Source organism: Lissotriton helveticus, chromosome 10, assembly GCF_964261635.1.
Source record: "Lissotriton helveticus chromosome 10, aLisHel1.1, whole genome shotgun sequence".
Lineage (NCBI taxonomy): Eukaryota > Metazoa > Chordata > Amphibia > Caudata > Salamandridae > Lissotriton > Lissotriton helveticus.
Window position 1 is genome coordinate 438010711 of NC_136071.1, and position 21074 is coordinate 438031784.

Here is a 21074-nt window from a genome sequence, read left to right on the forward strand (position 1 = left end):
GGTTTTTGTTCGGAGGACCACCTGCTTCTCCTGCAGGAGGAAGTCCTGGCGCTGTTCAGAAAAGGTGCAATAGAGGTGGTTCCAGAGCAGGAGAGGGGTCAGGGATGCTACTCCCGGTATTTTTCTGATCCCCAAGAAGGATGGCAGGCTTCGGCCAATCCTGGATCTCAGGATCTTGAACCTTTACCTGAAACAGGAAAAGTTCAAGCTGCTCACCCTTGCTCAGGTTCTTCAAGCGCTGCTGGAAGAAGACTGGATGGTGTCGATCGATTTGCAGGATGCGTATTTTCATATTCCCATCCTGAAGTCGCACAGAAAGTATCTCCGTTTCACGGTTGGGTCACAACACTACCAGTTTGCGGTCCTTCCGTTTGGTCTTACTACTGCGCCTCGAGTCTTCACCAAGGTGATGGCAGCGGTGGCAGCACATCTCAGGAGGTCGGGGGTACCTGTATTCCCGTATCTGGACGACTGGCTGATCAAAGCAGAGTCGCCGGGGAAGGTGCTCCATCATCTGCAAGAGACAACTCAGTTGTTGCACAGGTTGGGTTTTTCGATAAATGTACCCAAATCTCACCTGGTGCCCTCCCAGCGCAACCTGTTCATAGGTGTGGTACTGGACACTACTGTATGCCGTGCATTCCATCCTCCTCAAAGGATTCGCGACATACAGGAGATGATTCCTTTATTCTACAATGGAGCGGTTGTTCAGGTCCTGAAGGTCCTACGTCTGCTTGGTCTGATGGCTTCTTGCATTCTGTTGGTCAACCATGCACGCTGGCACATGAGACAGTACACAAATAAAGGTGTAGGGTCCTACAACTGACCAACCTGGACCTCAATACTTGAGAAACAGAACAAAATGGCTGATCAGGATAATTGAAAACAAAGTGTATACCCACACAACCAATGAGTTTTGTGCAGCCAAGGGTTAAGATATTCCCAACAACTTAAGTATTTTTCAAAAAAACTTTTATATTACTCCATAAAAAATGGCATCAAATAGACACTCAGTCACAACAGTTAGTGCAAAAACTTAGAAGAATATATACAAATATATACAACAAATATATGTACATCACATTGAAGGCAACATACACTTGAAAAAATGATGAATGACAATATAATACAATTATTGTGATGACACCAACAACAATATACAATATGAATTCAAAGACATACGTTTGCAGAATGAACACTTTTTTTACAATTCATTTCAGAAATAAACCAGTCCTTTGGTAACAAAACATGTGAACAGGGCGGACACTGAGGTGGAATGGCCTGCCTGTCACACAACACCTGTGAATAGTAATTTATAAGAAATTGCAGGTAGGGCCCACAGGAGTGGTATGAATTTATCCCTAGCTGCACCCTCCGTTCTTAACACAGGCTTGGGGTCAACGCGTTTCGAACCTCGTTTGTTCTAGGTTCTCCTCAGGACGAGGACTGGGTAAAGGGTTACCTGAAAGGGAATATGGGGAAGGTGTCAGCAACTGTATAAAGTATATATATCTGCCAAGATAATACTCCGACTGGCTACCCATAAGTAAGATTACCTTCTCAGCCAACACGTTGACTGCGTGGAGAGAAGGGGAAACACCGGAATAATTCTGAAACAACAAAAGGGGGCTTTCAGTACAAGCGTTACATAGGGTTTGTCACGCATGCCTGGAGATTGAACGGGGCAACCTGAGTTCCTTTGCTCTCCCACTCGATGTGGTGGATGTCATTTTGTCAGCCAGGCGTGACTCCACTAAGTCCATTTATTCCTATAGATGGCCAAAGTTCGTTGCTTGGTGTGGGGAGAAGTCCATTGACCCTTTAAGGGCTCGTTTGTCCACTATTCTTCAATTTGCTCTTTCCTTGGCCCAGCAGGGTTTTGCGGTGGCAACTATTAAGGGTTATTTGTCTGCCTTGTCGGCTTTCCTTTGTTTGCCTGACCAGCCCTCTTTGTTTAAGTCACCTATTGTTTTACGATTCATCAGGGGCCTTACCAATACATTTCCTCCCACTCCTTTTATTGTACCTCAATGGGACTTGAACCTTGTTCTTAAATTTTTGATGGGTTCACCTTTTGAACCTTTACACTCATGTCCCTTGAGACTTTTGTCTTTCAAGACAGTCTTCCTTGTAGCAATTACCTCGGCAAGGAGGGTAAGTGAGCTTCAAGGTCTTAGTTCAAAGCCCCCGTTTTTATCCATTCATGCTGATCGCATGGTTCTTAGGACCAGGGCTGCTTTTCTGCCGAAGGTGGTAACTCCTTTCCATCTGGGGCAATCTGCTACCCTTCCAACCTTCTATCCTCCCCCTCACCCTTCCAAGGAGGAGGAGCGGCTTAATCGCTTGGATCCTAAGAGGGCGGTGAGCTTCTACCTGGACAGGACAAGAGAGTTCAGGTTGGAGGACCAGCTGTTCGTTGGATTTGCTAGCTGCAGGAAAGGAAGATCTGTGCACAAGCGCACGCTCTCAAGATGGATAATTTTATGCATCAAGATCTGCTACTCCCTGGCTGGTAAGGAACCTCCAGATGGTATAAGGGCTCATTCTACTAGAGCTAAGTCTGCAAACTCTGCTCATTCTAGAGGTGTGCCTGTAGAGGACATTTGCAGAGCCGCGACTTGGGCCTCCCTCCACACTTTCGCGAAGCATTACTGCTTGGATACCGAGGTGGGGAGGGACGGCCACTTTGCGCGTTCTGTCCTCCAAGATTTCTTGGTATAGAAGAGTGGACACCCTCCTCCGGGAGTGGGGACTGCTGTGGGAATCTATTCACAAGGTGAGGAATCCACTGGAAGATGTATCTATCAGAAGAACAAGTTACTTCCCTTCGGTAACGCTTTTTCTGGTAGATACAGTATCTGTCTGTAGATTCCTCACTGACTCACCCGCCTCCCCGTTGTCCACTCTTATATACCTTACTTATTGTATATATATTTTTATTGTCAAAGGAAATGTTTATTACAATTTGCTTTCCTGCATTGGTTTCGCACTGTGTGTGTTATTTGTACATTGTGTACTGTGTATACTATGTATATTTCTACTGTCATTGGTCCGTCCGTGTGCCTCGAAGGCATGGAAAAAAGGGCGGAACTGATATCATCATGCCGGCGTGGGCCTAATATGGGGTCGGTGCCTCTGTGACGTCGGTCCACGTCGGCGCGAAGCTACAAAAAGAATTTCCGGATGCTGCTGACGCAGGGGGATATTCACAAGTTGAGGAATCCACAGGCAGATACTGTATCTACCAGAAAAAGTGTTACCGAAGGTAAGTAACTTGTTCAATTGATCCTACGCTAGAGACAGCTATAAGATTGGCAGAGGATCCCTTTCCCAGCCCCCCTATCAAGAGGAAGAAAACAGGCTGCCTGAAAGACTTGTAACTCCACCTGATCCAAAACATATCATTGATACCTAAACTGGAATCCTTATTTGAAAATTTCTTAAGGCTAATATGGGAAAAGTTGGAGGGTTTGGTGCAAGATTCGATTATATCTTCTCAACTCACTGTAGGGGAGTCAGTGGGGGGTGGTCACACTGGCCCTGTCGGGAACAGCAAGCTACAGGTGCCTGACAGGGGGGCAGAAGGAACAGACACAGTGGAAGAATCAGCAGCCCCAGGTTACTCAACTCGGATGCCCTCTGAACCTCAATATTCTCAAAATATGCAAAATACTGGACCCCAGGAACAATGGGTATCAAAAAAGGCCAGGTTTTCGAGCATGACCAACAAGTCATCTGGTGATACCCCCGCTGTGACGCAGCTAGGGAAGATGGTCCAAGCAGTTCCTTTGCGAAGGGGGCTGTACCTAATATGACTTCTACTAATTACCTTGATAAATCCTTAGTGAATAGTTACGAGATCCTAGATCTCCCCCCAGAGGCTGCACCTTTGGCAGTAGTCCCTTCGACCACAATGGGGACCAAAGAAACTACACTGGACTTGGTACACAAGGTTACCCATTGGTGTAATATGAACATTGTGAATGGCCATCGAATATCTCCGAACATTATCATGGCTAGCAGAGTGGGCTGGGTGGGCCACAGGGTGGAGAAAAACATTGGGGGTTACTGTGTGATAGTCAACATGAGATATCCTATAAAAGTTGATGCTTTGATGGAATGTGAGCTCAAGGGCTGCTCTAAAACACTGATTAGGATAGCCCCCCCACCAGTACTTCTACCCGCCCGCTAATTTTCTTCCATCAAAAAGTCCATGTCTGCAGGCATCTAAAATGACCAAATCAAATCAAACCAAGAGCCCTGGTCTGGCCTTAACCCTGTCAAATAGGTATGAACCCTTGCATAGCCACCAGGGTCTAGATGCTGTAGATTGTCAATCATCACCTGAGGAAGATTTGCAGGGGCCAAGATCACACGACTTGTGTGCAATATTATTCCCTTATCTGTGAACCCAGATCCTGACCCATTTTCTAGCAGAGTCATCTTCCCAGAAATTGTAGTGTCTCGCCTCCTAGGCTGCCCTCCATAGGAGTGTGTTATATAAGGCCGCCTGAGAAGCCTCATTTTGTTCCCACTCCTGATGTAACTTCCCCGTAGATCCACCCCACCCCCATGAGGGTACTCACGTGGAATGTACAAGGAGTTGGGACCAAGGGGGATGACGTTCTCTGGTGTAGGACATTCCAGGGCTGCCCAATAATTGCACAACAAGAAACATGGGATACAGGTGAAGGCTTTCACTTGGATGGTTTTACCTCACTCGTTAAGCATGGAGTCCCCTCCGCGTCAGGATGTGCCAGGTGAGGTCTTCTCTTATTGGTTTCTCTTGACTTAGGTTATAAAGTGAGCCGCTTAGAGTGTAATTCCCTCCATATCCTGGCAGTGGAGCTGATTTTTAAGGATCACCACCCGCTATTAGTAATAAACTTTTATAATTCTTTTACTAGACCTTTTGCAACAAACATTTAGTTTCCTTGGAAGGTTTTGTTGATACAGATAAAAAAAACGAAACATACTTACTCTGAGATCTTAATTCTGGGCGATTTTAATGCACATTTGTGCAAGTTGAACTGTATTTTAAATAAGGCTGTCTATTTTTTACACATTTTGAACATACCGAGTCAGGCATACTCTTAGAGGGGCTTCTTGCTGCAAATAATTTGTATTGTCCAGAGGAAACGGGGGTGAATACTCCTATTCCCACTTTTACCTGTAGGGGATGCTCCAGTATTGTTGATTTTATAATGATTTCTGCATCATTAGCTCCGGCAGTCTGTAGTATGAATGTTTCATGGAGCTCTTATAGTGATCATAATCCCCTTACACTTGACTTGTCATACTCATCTGCCTTTTATAAGGTAGAGAGTAGGGGTATCGCTAACAATGACATCAGCACTAAGGATCGGTCACATAGACTAAAGTGGATGAAAGTGGTGCCTGAACAGTTGTTAGATAAGTTGTATGCGGAGTACGCAGCCGAGGTTTCAGTATGTATAGACAGCACTGGGTCGGATAGAGTGGTATTAGATACCTTTGGAATACTGACTAATCAGATAGCCACCAAACTTACTATTCCATGTAGGGGTAATGAACCCAAAGCAAAGAGATGGTTTGATGGTATCTGTTCTACCATCCATAAGAAGTTAGTACTGGCTCTTTAACAAAAACCCAGAAATGCGAGTAAGATTAGGGCATGCAGGGCAGACTATAAGAAGGCCTCCCAGGAGAGGAAGAAAGCTATCAGGGAAAGGGCTTGGAAGGATCTTGGTCAAGCGAGCTCACAGTCGGATAGTAAGATGTTCTGGGTAGTGGTGAACAGCCCATTTTATTCGGAGACTATAAACACTAATACAGACTGCACGGTAGCCCCTGAATGATGGGTAGAGTTTTTGGGGGAATGTACAGTGATGGTGAGCTGGAGAGGTTGGAGCCAGAGGGGGAGCCTATCCTGCTGTTAGAACCACTTCATTTTAATGTTGTTAAGGTCCAGGCAGCCATTCTTGCCACGGCTGGTGGAAAGGCCCCTGGCCCGGATGGGGTACCAGTTGACCTGTATAAGGCAGACCCTCTGGCACGGGCTGCAATATTGGCTCAGGTTTTTAATTCTGCTAGTACCTGTGGCATTCCCCCATCATGGGCAAAGGCCTGTTACAGACCTATCTCACTTTTGGATTCCGCTGCCAAAATCATGGTAAAGGTGGTTTTGAAGCAGTTATAACTATGGCTAGAATTTCTTTAAAAAAAAACAAAAAACATTTTATTAGTTTTTTTCACTGTTCTCATTCACAGCAAAGCATTAGATTAAACTGTAGTACACAGTAGAGGGAAAAATTCACTTATTACATGATGACATTCTCACTTACCCTTTAATCACTGACATCTGATATTGATTCTTCCTGCGGGGGTTTGCATATATTGCCCTGGAAAACATTCCACTTTGCCCGTACCTTTGACCATTTCTTGGGGCACCCTATATGCGTGTAGACTGCCCTTTCCTCTATCATTGTGCTGTCCATATTACGTCCCCATTGTCGATAGGTGGGAGTCAGCCCCGTTCCCCAATGCTGGGCTATATTGGATTTCGCAATCACCATCCCCAGTGCCGCCCATCCTGAGTCCTCATGTTCAGAACTGTAGGTTCCCAAATATTAAGGAGGCATCTTTTTGGTTCTGGCAGGACAGTGGCTCCACCAATCCACGAGATCGTGCTCATAACCGCCTACCAGTAAGGTGCGATCAGTGGACAATCCCACATTATGTGGTAGAACGTACCTGGCAGGCCACACTGTTGTAAGCAAAGGGGTGTGTTTGATCAACCTAGTCGGTGCATCGTAATGCGCGTGTAGTACATACGATGAAGGATTTTCAGTTGCACTAACTTGAGATTGGAGGAGATCGCAACTTCTCGCGGAGACGCGAGTGTCTTCTGCCAGTCTGTTTCATCCAGTTCTCCTATGTCCGTTTACCACCGTTCCCTTAGGGCTGTTGTGGGGTCTAGTTGATTCTTTATTATTTTCCGGTAAGTTTGGTAAATTAACTTTTTACACATGTAATCCGTAAGTAGTTTGTCCTCTAATGGTGAGGCCACTGGTAGTTGCGTTCCAGGTGGGATGACTCCCATGAGTGTGTTTCTGATCTGCATATAGCGGAAGGTTTCCGTTGGCGCCAGGCCATACGCGTCTTTTAGTTGAGCGAATGTAAGCACGTCATCCTTCTTCCACAGGTCTCCTATCTTGGCGATACCTATGAGGTCCCACTGTCTGAATCCCTTGGTATTGCGTAATTTGCCTAGCAGTCGGGTTTCCCAGAGTGGCGTAGCCTGAGTTAAGACTCCCTCCAATCCTAGTGCTCGCTGTGCAGTGTACCATATCCGGACAGTGTGTGCTGTTGGACTTGTGAGGGTATTCTTCCTCGGCATTGTATAGGGTACCCATCATATGCTCAGCCAGAAGGACATATCTGTCCATACAGAACGCTGGTTCCTCCTGAGAGGCATGCAGCCATTGGTTTATGACCGATTGCTGTGAGGCCCAGTAGTACATTTTTATATTATGCAAAGCGATTCTAGCATCATACCAGCCCCGTACCAGTTTATGCATTGCTATACGAGCGGGCTTTCCATCCCACAGAAGTTACTTCGGTGTCAATCGCTTTGAAGTACGCGGGGGAGCCGGGAATGGGGTGTTTTGCAGGGCGTATAAGAATCTGGGTAGTGCCATAATTTTAAAGAGGTACAAAAGGGGGTGGTGATGGACGGAGCATCTGAACCAATCAAACACACACACCCAGTCAAAAGATCTGGGTTTGATCCATCACCGTTCTTTAGCCCACTCTGCCACCCCAGTTTAGACATGGCTATATGCAAATCAGTCTGACCCTGTGCCTCATGGGAACAGTCCAGCCCGAACTGCCAAGCCATACCTTCCCTGGACCGGAAACAAGCTTCCGAGGACCGGTTTCTGGCATAATTTTGAAGAGGGCTGCTCTCCCCAGTAGTGTCAGCGGTAATGATCTCCAGTGTTTAACATCACGGCGAAATCTTTTTAGTGGCTCCATGAGGTTTTCCTCAATAAACTGTGCAGGCTGGGGTGTGATATTAACCCGAGGTATTTAAATCCTCTGACCTCAATTTGTAGTTCGCAACCTGGCGGGAGCCGCGGAGGGGGACCATGCAATACGTATAGGAGTGATTTTGCACAATTTGTAGTGTATCCTAAGACTTTCCCATACGCGGCACAGATGTCCAATAGGCTATTAATGGAACGTGCTGGAGATGCCATGTACAGCAGCACATCGTCCGCATACAACAAAATACGGTCTTCCCATCCCATTGCCCATTTCAACCCTTGGATAACTGGGTCCTGTCGTATCCATGCCACCAGCGGCTCTAATACCAGCGCAAATAGGAGTGGTGACAGGGGGCAGCCCTGCCTTGTACCCCTTCCCAGTGGGAAGTCCGCTGAGATGCGTCCGTTTACCACCACCTGTGCCAGGGATTCGGTGTACAACAGCCAGACCCACGTACAGAACCTGGGGCCGAAACCCAGACGCTGAAGAACCGCAAAAAGGAAGGGCCATTCGACAAGGTCGAATGCCATGCGGGCGTCTAAGTAAACGATGACAGCGTCCTCCTGAATCGTGGGTATGTGTGCCATGACACCACATAGTCACCTCAGGTTGAGTGCTGTATTACGGCCCGGCATGAAGCCTGATTGGCCTGGGTGTATCAATGTTGCAAGATGCGGTTGCAGCCTGACTGCCAACGCTTTCACCAGTATATTGACTTCTGCATTTATTAATGAAATCCCCCGATACGATGTGCATTCCTGTGGCGGTTTGCCTGGTTTGTGTATTGCGACTATCCTTGCTAGGAGCTGGTCCCTTGGCAATTCCCCTCTTTTCAAGCTATCCTTGTACATATTGAGCAAATATGGCGTGAGTGGTGTGGCAGCTTTTGGCTAGAACATTTTAATGTCATTAGCGATTTGCAGTTCGGGTTCCGGCAAGGGAGAAGCACATTCTAACAATGTACAAACTTGAGCCTAGTGATTGGGAAGTATACCATAGCAAAGAGGGGCACACTGCACATGGGATTTATCGATCTAACGTCGGCCTTCGATAGAGTAAATCGATCAAAACTGTGGCGGATTCTGGGGGAATTGGCCATGGAGCCAATTCTGGTATCCTTTTTACACTATGCCCATAATAACACAACAGCAGCGGTAAGATTTAAAGATGATGGTAGTCTAACGGATTCCTGGGAGGTGAAGCGAGGGGTACGACAGGGGTGCATCATGGCACCCCTATTGTTCACACTTTATACAAATAAACTAAGAGATCACCTCACAGGCAGTACTCAAGATGTCCCAAGAGCTGGGTCCAAATTGGTCCCAGCATTACTCTATGCAGATGATGCAATGTTGTTAGCAAGGACCGCCATAGGTCTCCAAAATCTTTCAGATACTGTTATTGATTTTATGAAGTCACTTGATTTAGCAACTGTTAGATTTGGGGGTCTCTAGTTGGCAGAGGTAGGTACCTTTGACCAAATAGGGACCCTTGCGTCTAGTCAGGGTAAGGAGCTACACTCTTAAAATAACACCTGCTCACCCCCTTGGTAGCTTGGCATGAGCAGGCAGGCTTATCTCAGAGGCTGTGTGTAAAGCATTTGTGAACACATACAGTAATACAGTGAGAACACTACAGATGGATACCACACAGGTTGTATTATAAAAATAAGTATTTTTATATAGACTTAACACAAGACCATACGACAAAAATCCACAATACTGTACTCAAAAATAGACTCTAAAAAGTTATAAAATAGCTCAGTTTTCTCAAGTTGTAAATGCAACCATAGTTAGGCAAGAAAATACCTACTTTCTAAAAGGGGTATTTTAAAAAACAGAATGTTAAAACCAACTTCACTAAAAGATGAATTTTATCATTCTGAGTTCAGGCATACTAAACTCGAATTTCTACCTAGTTCCCTGAGTCAGTTAGGATTCTAAGATGTTATAATCAAACTGCCCATTCTGGCCTATGGGGAACAGGTAGCCTTGCAATAGTGAAAAACGAAAATGTCTGTAATTCGCTATTAGGACATGCCACACACATCAGGGCATGTCCTACCTTTTACCTACATTGCACCCTGCCCTTGGGCCTACCTTAGGGGTGACTAATATGTATAAAAGGGAAGGTTCAGGGACTGGCAAGTGGGTGCACTTGCCCAGTCAACATGGCAGTACCAGACTGCACACAGGCTCGGCAATGGCAGACCTGAGACACACTTTACAAGCTGCTCCGGTGGGTGGCACAATCAGTGCTGCAAGCCCACCAGCAGCATTTGATTTACAAGTCCTGGGCACACGCAGTGAACTCTACTAGGGACTGACAAGTCAACCAAACAAGCCAATCATGGAGTCACTAATCCATACATCAATTTACCATAGGGAGCACATGCACTGTGGCACTAAACAGCAGTGGCACAGTGCCCATAAGCATCTAGAAGCAGCAAAAACATAAGAGGCAGCAGAACAAAATAGAAGGGTGACCCACACCAATGGTGCCAGGTCTAACACGTGTTCCCTCCTGCTGAAATGTGAGGAGAACTACCCTACCTCCTGGGAGTTCTCATCACTAAGGCGAAAAAGTCTAGACAGACCATCAGCATTGGCGTGTTCTGTACCAGGGCGGTGTTCCACCGTGAAATTTATCCCCTGAAGGGAAATGGACCACCTCAACAACTTTAGATTTTCACCCGTCATCTGCATCAACCATCTGAGGGGCCTCTGGTCTGTCTGAACCCGGAAGTGAGTACCAAACAAGTATGGTCTCAACTTCTTCCGTGCCCAGACCACAGCAAATGCCTCACGCTCAATTGCGCTCTACTTCTGTTCCTGTGGAAGTAACCTCCTCCTGATTAAGGCTACAGGTTGGTCTAGGCCCTCCTCAATAATCTGTGATATAACAGCCCCCACACCATGCTCTGAAGCGTCTGTTTGAACAATAAACTCTTTTGAGAAGTTGGGTGCCAGGAGCACATGCACCGTGCACATGGCAGTCTTCAGGGCATCAAAAGCTCTCTGACAGGTGTCAGTCCAAATCATTCGCTTGAGCTACTTCCTGGAAGTCAGCTCTGTCAAAGGTGCAACAATGCTGCCATACCGCTTGACAAATAGCTGTAATACCCGGTGAGTCCTGAAAAGACTCTCACTTCTGTCTGGGTCTTGTGGGGGGGGGGTGGGGGGGTCCCAACCCCAGGATGGTTTCAATCTTGGGGTAATAATGGCGTAATTAAGAGGTAGGGCCCGGACTACATCGGGATCAGAGTATGAATTCGTCCAGGTTTCTGTTAGAAAGAGCACATCAGGGCATCTTTCTTCTAGAAGCAAGCATAATTCACTCGCATGCTTGGGAAGGGAGCGACAGTTAAGAAGTGCTAGAGAATATGACTTTTCTTTCACAATTTTTGACTGGGGAAGTTCAAGAGGTATGAATTCAAAATTGCAGCGTGGGCAAGAGTTCTGTGCTTTTCCAAAAGACAAGATATGTGAACATCTAGTATTTCTCTCCCCTCTACGTCCCAGAAGCTGCTCCTTATTGTAGCTAAACTTCCCGGTGGTAGTTTGTACAGGGGTTCTGGCCCCTGGGCCCGTCCTGGCGCGGACGGGCGCAGACGGGCTTTCCTTTGGCGCTCCTTCAGCGCGTTGACGGTGCGTCCGCTGTTCGCGTCCGCTGCGCGGAGGCATACCCGTCTTCTTTTATGCTGGCGCAGAGCGCGTCACAAAGACTAGCCCGCTACCCTGCGTACCTCCCCAAGATGGCCGCTCGATTAGTCCGGCAGCCTCCGTGGGCGTGTAGCAGCTCAGCGCCTACTCGGCTGAGTCAGAGGGCGGTGAATGTGGCAATAAGTTAAAAGGTTAGCAAATTGCCAAATTAAATTTAAGATTTAAAAGTACAAAGGTACAAAACAACACAGCTCCCGGCTTCCGCCTCAGGAGTAAATATAGGTTTTATGCTTGCGCAGAGGATCCTTCTTTTATGCTGGCGCAGAGCGGGTCACAAAGACTAGCCCGCTACTCTGCATACCTCCCCAAGATGGCCGCTCGATTAGTCCGTCAGCCTCCGTGGGCATGTAGCAGCTCAGCGCCTACTCGGCTGACTGAGAGGGTTGAATGCGGCGATAAGTTAAAAGGTTAGCAAATTGCCAAATTAAATTAAAGATTTAAAAGTACAAAGGTACAAAACAACACAGCTCCCGGCTTCCGCCTCAGGAGTGAATCTAGGTCTCACGCTTGCGCAGAGGATCCTTCTTTTATGCTGGCGCAGAGTGCGTCACAAAGACTAGCCCGCTACCCTGCGTACCTCCCCAAGATGGCCGCTCGATTATTACCCATATAAGTGCATGACTGCAGAGGATGACTCCTCCATAATGACCATGAGGACAGATTCCCTTAATTTAGGGTAAGTTGTATGATGGAGAGTGCTTGTTTCCACTTTTCCAGGGTGCGCCAAATTCATTTGCAGTGTCCGCCTGTTTTATCATTATTGAAAAAACTCCTGCTTGCTATTTCCTTCAGGCTAGAAGCGTATGCATATCTAATATGTCTATTTCTATTACCTTTATATTTCCTTAGCATGTGTCAATCTCAGTCTTTCAACCCGACAAGGTTTTTCCCTATTATGGCTCTGTATGCAAGAGGACATGTAGTAGTTGTGTCAGGATCCATTTTAGCCCTGAAGAAGGCCACTGACACATTGAGTCAGTCCATGCAGTACTATTGTACACAATAGAGTAAGGTTTCCTTATCCAAAAAATATATGTTTCCTTTGTGACTCCATTGCTGACATAGGTTGTTGCACTCCTTGTGAGATACTTCTAGAAGGGACCTCTTCATTTCAGACCTGGCAATAGTGAAAATTTCCCCTAGGAATTTCAAACAAAGATCTGAACCTTATTATCAAAAGGGGCCATTCATTTGACCATAACTCAGTCTGTAAAGAATCCCAAGTGTGGGCACCTATAAAAAATAAAAATAGATCTATCTTGAATTTAGTCCCATGAAAAGAAGGAAACATTTTAAATATTTGGGCAGATGTCTAAACCTCTGTGTCTACATATGTAGTTTTGCTTTGAGACTTTGACTGCCTAAAGAAGCACAACAGGCACATACTTCCCTTTTGCCCTTAACTAAGATATTGAGCTTGAAAAGTGAAGATTACAATTGCTACAAGAACAACAACTTTTAAAAAGTAGGTCAAAGGGAAATAAGGTGCTGGATACATTTGGAAATAGGATTTCTAGCAACCCAACTATTTGACAAAAAGGACATAGTATTTACTTTCTGCAGCTTGAAGAACGATGCACCAGACTGAAAGAGGCTGGGTGAGATGTGTGTCACCTGCCCCAGCATTCTTCATGTCTGGGACATCCATTTGTCGAACAGATTAGCATTGAGGTAAAGAATCCTATCCTTACTAATAAGTAACTTGTTTATCCTGTGTCCCTTTGCCTTTTGCTACATAGAATGTGCCTTGAAAACGTACTTGTTACCAACTGATTTCCACTGTATTAATTATTTTCCATTTGATGTTAGTTCACAACTGATGTTTTTCGTTTTTGTAAGAAAGCTTGCAAGAACCTTTCTTGAAACTGATGGTTGAGGAATCCCAGACCAAATTAAAGTCTCTTAATATGCAAATTAGGACTATCTTCCTTAAAGTGTAAATATTGATTTTCGTATTTACATTCCAGTACAGTAAGTCATTTATTGTTTAGTTAATTAAAACTCACAGCATAAAAACGAATATATGATTATACCACGATTTCAGTTACCACGCATGGCTTTACCACGCGAATTTTACCTCGCAAGTGGCTTTACCACGCTGGTATTTACAACGTAGCATTTTACTACGCGTTGCAACGTCTTACCTTCACGTCTTTCTCCACGAGCCCTTACTTCCATCCTCCTTTGAAACAAGCGTCAAAACACGTATACCAAAATAAAAAAAGGACTGCTTTTTTGACGTACACGGCACGTCTTTGGGGGAGGCTCTTTCCTCTTTCTTTTAAATTTATGTTCGTTTTTTTGTTAAAGTAACCTGCTTGTTATTTTTGGGGGGGGAGACCCCCCCCAGCCCCCCTCCGACCCCCCCCCTCCCTCTGCCCCCCCATGCCCACGCAGATCGACTTGAAGGAATACCACGTCTCCCCCCTAGCCCGTGGTAAAGACGTCGTGGAAGGTACCCTGCGTGGAAGGCACCCTGCGTGGTAAGTGTCACGTGGTAAACGTGAGTAGTGGTAATGCCTTCGTGGTAAATGATGTTTCCCCATAAAAACATAAGCAACACGTTTAAAAACCACTTTAAAAACCATCCTTCTTTCAATTTGTACAGCAAATTATAAATTATATCAGACTATACAGTCTTTTATCTTGAGCTTGCTGATATAAGTGGGAGACCGCGCCCAATTCTCCGTTCTGATGTCAAGTTCGAGATGTGAAAGTCAAATCCGATTTTAAGTGCCTGTGCTTCAGGATGTAGACATGGACTCCGCAGTCTGGCCAACCAATAGCATGACCAGATTGAATGTGCTAATTAAAAGTGACCTAACGTTTGGGTTTACATAATCAATACTATTTTGACTACTTGACTTGACTTGACTTTTGACTTGACTTGACTTGACTTGACTTGACTTGACTTTGACTTGACTTGACAATACTATTTTGCTATTCACTGTTCACTTTGTGACTTGCGTTTAAGTCTCTTTTCCATTGTGTCAAAGAACTTTGTAAGTCGGCAGTTTAGCTGAGTTTCGACTGGGTTAAAGCGTAACTTTACTGCCTGTCTACAGGTTCTGGTGCTACTCAGTTTGAATATTGGGCGGAATAAAGTGCATCTTATGCCTTTTAGACTAGGGCAGATACAGATGACATGCACAAGGTCCTTGTTTCCTGTTCCACAAAGATGGCAAGTCTGCTCTCCTGGTGTCCTTTTCCAAGGAGGCAGGTGCGGGAGGATTGGTAGAATGCCAAAACGTAGCTTTTGGAATTTTTCTTTTATCTTCATTTTAACTCCTGTTTTTCAATAAATTTGAGGTTTGAGAACTTTATAGTCATTAAGCACTGTCCAGCCGTGATCCCTTTCAGCTAATGTTTCCTTGTCTTCTGTGATAGATGTCATTCTTGTTACAACCTTTTTAAAACTCTGGTGTGCTATAGGGGTTTCCCAAAGGTTGGCTCGTCCCAATCTTGGTAGAGAATCAAGCAAATACTCTGAGGCAGGTGATTTTTCGCGAGATTCAGAGAAGGGGGTGTTGTGATGGAAGACACTGATTTTGAGTTTTCTGTTCCCCATGGCAGATGGCCAGAGAAGGAAAAGTCCTGCTAGGGTAATGCCACGTTGTGTAAACATCAGCAAACCTGTTCAAGATCGTGTGTCTCTCATTCAGCAGATCACCACCCCAAAAACTGTGAGTATGATCAAGAGTTTCAGAATATAAACTTTAAAAGGAACAGTACTACCAAGCACTTTTTTCAAAAGACAATTTCATTTCCTCAACTGATGCTATTATGTCATGTTTGGTGCAGTATCAAAGCATTTCCGATTTAAGGAGTGCTCTTTCTTTCTGCTTAATGTACCAGTTCCTTCATTCCAGCAAGCAAATTACTTCAGCAGATTAGTGAGGGTCATCTGTTCATTCTTTCAGTCATTTTCTTAGTCATACCCATTTACTCGTACTGATTCACTCACTCCTGCAGGTATGGATACTCGCTTAGTAATACTCAGTCACACTTAATTTAGGTACACTCACTCTACAAATCATGTTACGTTCAGCAATCCTCTGTTTAGCATCGCTGTCAGTCTTTCTGTCACTCCTGCACTCTTCTCTCTCACACACACACACTTGCACACATTTTTTCTTTCTCTTTCTCTTTTCCTAGTCACACTTTTATTTACAAACATCACTTGTGTAGCAGTCACTGTCCATTCAAGTTTATTGCTATCAATATTGTCTATATGTGGGGTTAGCTGATTTTGATTGAATTTGAATCATATACCTGTTTAGTAGAAACTAAATAGTGAGAATGTGTTTGAATACTGATTAGAGCATGTTTTTGCTAACAGCTTTTTGGTGCCATTCAAGGAACATTGCGTACACTCTTGTCTACATATCTCCAATGCAAAACTACTTCTGCAAGCATACTATGTGTCTACATAGTTCTGCCTAAAAATCAATGCCCCTTTGCTAGATATTTTGAACTCTGACCAAACTTAACATCCCTATCCCGGGGATACAATTTGAAGAACCCCTAGTTTTATCAAACTAGACCTGTCCATATGAATAGTCTTATGTCTAGAGGGAGTACACGACTACCTGCCATTAGGAGTGGTTCCAAGGAATAGGGAAAAGGAGGAAATAATTGTTATCTCACACAGTGTCCTTCCTTCTTGGCGCATTTGTCTTCAACTCTCCTCTCCATCATAGTATCATTATGAACTGGCTGAACTTTTTTCTTATTTTGAATAGTCACACTGATAATGTCCTCAAGAAGTACTGAGGGTCAAGTGGAGTTTAGATGTATCAGAATCCATTAGTTCACTTTTCTTTACTTCCAATTTATATGAAAGCAACATTTGAAGAGAGGAGGAGCTCTGCTGAGAGCAGGGAAGAATAGAAAGTAAGAATGATAAATTGCCTACGTTCCACAGCTAAACAGTTATATTGTTTTAAGGACATTGCAGTGAGGATTACACTTTATGCTTTCTGTACTTAAAGTCTGCAGCCTTAGAAAAACAAGAAACATCTTTAAAATCCATGAGTCATAGAAAAAAACTACAGCCGTCAAGAAACCATTCACAAGTCCATAAAATCTATAACTCCTGGTTCCACTGCTACGTTAATTCTTTCTTTGTGGCAAGGTAAAAGGTAAAATACATCAACTCTTATTTCTTGGCCCCCATGTTTGCTTCTTATCATTTCCTCTTTGCTTCTACTTTTGTTTCTGTTCCTTAATTAGTAAATTTTCCTACAGTGCCATACAGGAGATCCAGGGGTGCCTGGATCACATGGAAATGTGGAATGGATTCTGTGGACTTGTCATTGTTTTTTTCAGTTTTATGTGACTGGTAGTTTCTTCGGATAGAGACTTCTAACTGCATTTTCCTCACCTTGTGAATTTACCCAGCTTTCAGACTGAATCCAGAAACTTTTGTAGCAATTTCATTGCGTGTAATTAGGTGTCATCATGTGGCTCTGCATCGGTTCCACCCCGCCCCTGATGTGTTGTTGGTGCACCCTTGAGCAAGACTATGGCTACTGAGGACTCTGCCTCCTTCGCAATTAGGAGGTGGCAGAAACCCTACTCTCCCCAAGCAGAAATCAAAAACCAATGAGCTAACTGAGGTCCTTAATCTAGATCGGCCAAGAACTTTTGCTGCCTTTTAATGATGCTCTCAGGGATGTTCTGGCGGGAACTTGGCCTAAAGCAGGATCTTGCCCTCCAGTGAAGGTGAGACACCATAGACCTGCTCCTTGGTGGTACAAGCATCCTCTAGCCGCCTCAACCTTAATTTGTTCCCAACCACTCTACCTGACAAGGAATCCAAATCAGCAGAAACATTTGAAAAACGAAGTCCTCCTGGGCAGATATGCACAACACATTGTGGGGCAGGGTGGCGGACATGTTATCAGCTGTTCCAGAAGAGATTAGACCAACCCTACAACGCATAACCTAAAATGGTTAAGCAGCAAAGAATACCATCTGCTAAGTTTGGACATGATCAACTGTGCGTAGGGCAGTCGAAACCAGCATGGTTCTTCGGCACCACGCTGATTTCACTCCACTGACCTTTCGTTGGATGTACAGCAGTCCCTCATGGAAATGACCTTTGAAGAGCAAGATGGCGGCCGTGACCTCGGCTGACTAAGCTGGTGTTCAGCTCCTCTGATCCGTGGCTACCCTCCTGGCTGAATTTTAGTACTCCTATCCCAGCAATTTCTACAGAATACCTTTGCCGCTAAAAGATACTTTCAGTATAGATCCCCCTCCTTATGGCGCTCACCTTTCGACTGGACTCCGTAAGATCGGGACTTGCTGTTAAGCTATTCTGGATCTGGCGGACAGCTCTTCATTCCTGTCCGCGTGCACCTGGCTTGGCGTCCCGGCTAGATAATCAGATTCACGGGAGTAGCTGCTGCACGAGCTACGACTCCTCGTCCTCATTGTACAACATGCCCCCGAAGCCTTTAACAAAGGCGGCCGCTGCAGCTCTGAAGACCCGCGGCTCCGCCCGAATCAACACAGAAGCCGAATCCAAGGCTTCCGCTTCTGCGGGGGCAAGCGAGAAAGGACGTTCGGCGGCTGTCGCGAAATCTTCTCCTCCATCTACTGGCCCAGCGTCGAAGAAAGAACAAACGCTACCGGAGCTCTTTGATCGGCTTGGATCAAAGGAGAAAGCTGCAACTTCGCAAGGCGGCCCGGGAGGCACGGTGAAGACGCAGGTTGCTTCAAAAGGATTAAAAGCGAGCAAAGATTCTCTCGGTAAGGAGGGGGCTCTTGCGGTGGTTACTGTGTCCCCAGAGTTGGTGCAAACGACCCCACGGCAACAAGCAGCTAGAGTTTCTGATCTAGATGTGACTGTTATCGATGCTGCTCTACAGATGGGCGCTGAAACAGCTCATGCAGCGTTACTACCTATAGCTGATGCTCCATTACAAAACACTGTGTTCTCTGACTCTAATAATCACTTGGAGGCTCTATCAGAGCAGATGTTAAATTCAGCTCCTGCCAGCTCTTTAAACTCCCTCCCCAATGCATTCAGGGAAATGCAGTTCAGTCCGGTAATCAATTTATTCCTGCTTTGGAGCTGAGTGTCAACTCAATGATCCCCCATTCCAATGATCTTCCGGCTGAGCGTTTCTTAGATACAAGGGGATCGGAGATCAGTGAGACTCCTGATAAATTCTATTCAGTCTCAGACCATTCACTATCGGAGGAGGGCGAGGATGTTGAGCTCCAGTGGTCGGATTATGATAGTGAAGCTGGCGATTGGCGCCTTAGCGAGGCCTCATGGGATCTGAACGCAGCTGACCCTACTGGTACAGTTCGTAAAGCTTCTGGTGCTAAAGCACTGGCATTGGTAACGGATACAAGTTCGTATAACATCTTACCAGAAGAATCTGCAATAAATAATGGAGCTGCAGCTGGAAACTCTCAAGGCGCTGCAATAGAAACTTTTGAAGAGGTGTCCCTCTCAACAATCTATCAAACTATTATCATGCGTAGGGAGGCAACAAGGCAGGAGAATATGCGTACACAAGGTGTATGTCGCAAAATCCAAAATTCTCTTCGCTGAGTCATCAAAACTTGCACGGACACCTCAGCAAGGGTTGGCGAAGCAGAGGAGCGGATCTCGGCTTTAGAGGATGCTGCAGTAGTCCAGAAGGAACTTGTTACAGATATTAAAGAGCAACGCAAGGATATTCTGTGGAAACTCTCTGATTTAGAGAATCGAGCAAGAAGAAATAACTTGCGAATCTTAGGTATTGATGAAAATAAAGAAGGCGAGGATGTCAGGCAGTTCATAGTGGAGCTTTTTACTGAGGCCTTCCCAGAAGTCACGCAATGGGACTGGAACTTAGAAATACAACAAGCACATAGGTTTCTATTTCACAAAAAGCAGTCCTCTTCTAGTAGTAATAATGCCTATCCTCGTGCTATTCTAGTTTGTTTTAACAACTTTCTTGCTCGGGAGAAAATATTTGATTTAGCCAGACCAAACAAGAAGCGGATGGCCAAGAACTGTCAATTTTTTGTCCGGCCCGACTTTTGCTCAGAAACAGTGGACCGCCGATGGCATCTCCGCCAGCTGATATCCTCATTTCAGGCTAAGGGAGCCCAGGTATTTCTGCTCTTCCCAGCAAAGCTAAAAGTTCTTTTCAAGGGTCAAACAAAGTATTTTCTTTCTGAGATACCCGCAAAAGACTTCTTGGACACAATCTAGTATAAATGGTCTTATGCATCTTATTCAACTGGGATAGGAACACTTTCTGAAATTTGCAGAGACTTAAGATGACCTGATTGTGGCATATTTTGTCTTTTCAGTATTCCTATTTTTTTGATGGCAGGGTCATCTGTAATGTTCAGACAGAGGGGACCGCGGATACAGCGGAGCGTGGGTGCTCACCAACTTAACCATCATAAGGACCATGGTCCTGCTGCTCCACTTGGGGGGTGAGGGGTGTGGGGGGGAGGGGGATGGAGGTGTGTGCATTGGGGGGGGTGGGGTGGGGGGTGGTGTTCCGGTGGTGGGTGGGGGTCAGGAGACTGTTTGTTCTTGTAGGAATGTGCTCAAGCTTTGAAAGTCTGTCCTATACGGAGCTAATTGAAATATCGTACAAATTCATGCTTGGAATTACATTTCTGCTTTACTAGTAAAGTGAGTTTCTTAGGCTTCTGGTTTTTAATAATTTCTAATGGGGGGGTGTTGGACCTGCGAGGGGCAAGCCCAGCACAAAGGGGATAGCTTGGCTCAAGTGTCAAGGCAGTGAAGGCTGTAGTGCTAAGCCGGCTCTGACCCAATAATAACCTCCTGCACAGTCACACCAAAAAGAAGGACACCACACCACTGCTGTAGAAAAATACGATTCCTTTATATAAAAGTTCTCTGCTGTAAATAGGGATCAATTGGGGAAGCACATTCACATTTCATTTGTTACAGCACTCTGGGATTCAGGTTGAGAATAAATACAGTCAATAAGACTTCAGGAACACTGGTGTTGCATAAATATTAGGAATAGCTCTATCAATAAATAAAATGCATATCAGGTTTATATATCACCAATACATGGAATAATAAAGCCTGGTTCATTTAAATGCATAACCACATTTTCATTCTGGTATCGCTGCCACCAATTAAATAAATCAGGAAGTTTACATTTGCAAGATAAACCCACTTTGAAAAGGATAACAGTACTTGTGGAATCATGAGGAATGCATGCGGGCTTCTCTGGATTCACGGTGCACTGGGGACTCTTTTATGTTCACGCGGGGCCCATGCGCGTGTACCTAAAGACAAGGAAACACGGTAAATATGACATTTGGCCCTCC

The 21074-nt window shown here is 45.2% G+C and overlaps 1 protein-coding gene across 2 annotated transcripts in view; it reads left to right on the top strand.

Annotated features, from left to right (window-relative positions):
* LOC144784260 (mitochondrial Rho GTPase 2-like) overlaps nt 1–21074 on the top strand; it is a 1917079-nt gene that overhangs the window by 122517 nt on the left and 1773488 nt on the right. For both annotated transcript variants that reach the window (XM_078662926.1, XM_078662927.1), the window contains exon 8: nt 15324–15433. In XM_078662926.1, coding sequence (XP_078519052.1) covers nt 15324–15433 — 110 coding nt within the window. The remainder of the gene's footprint in view (nt 1–15323; nt 15434–21074) is intronic.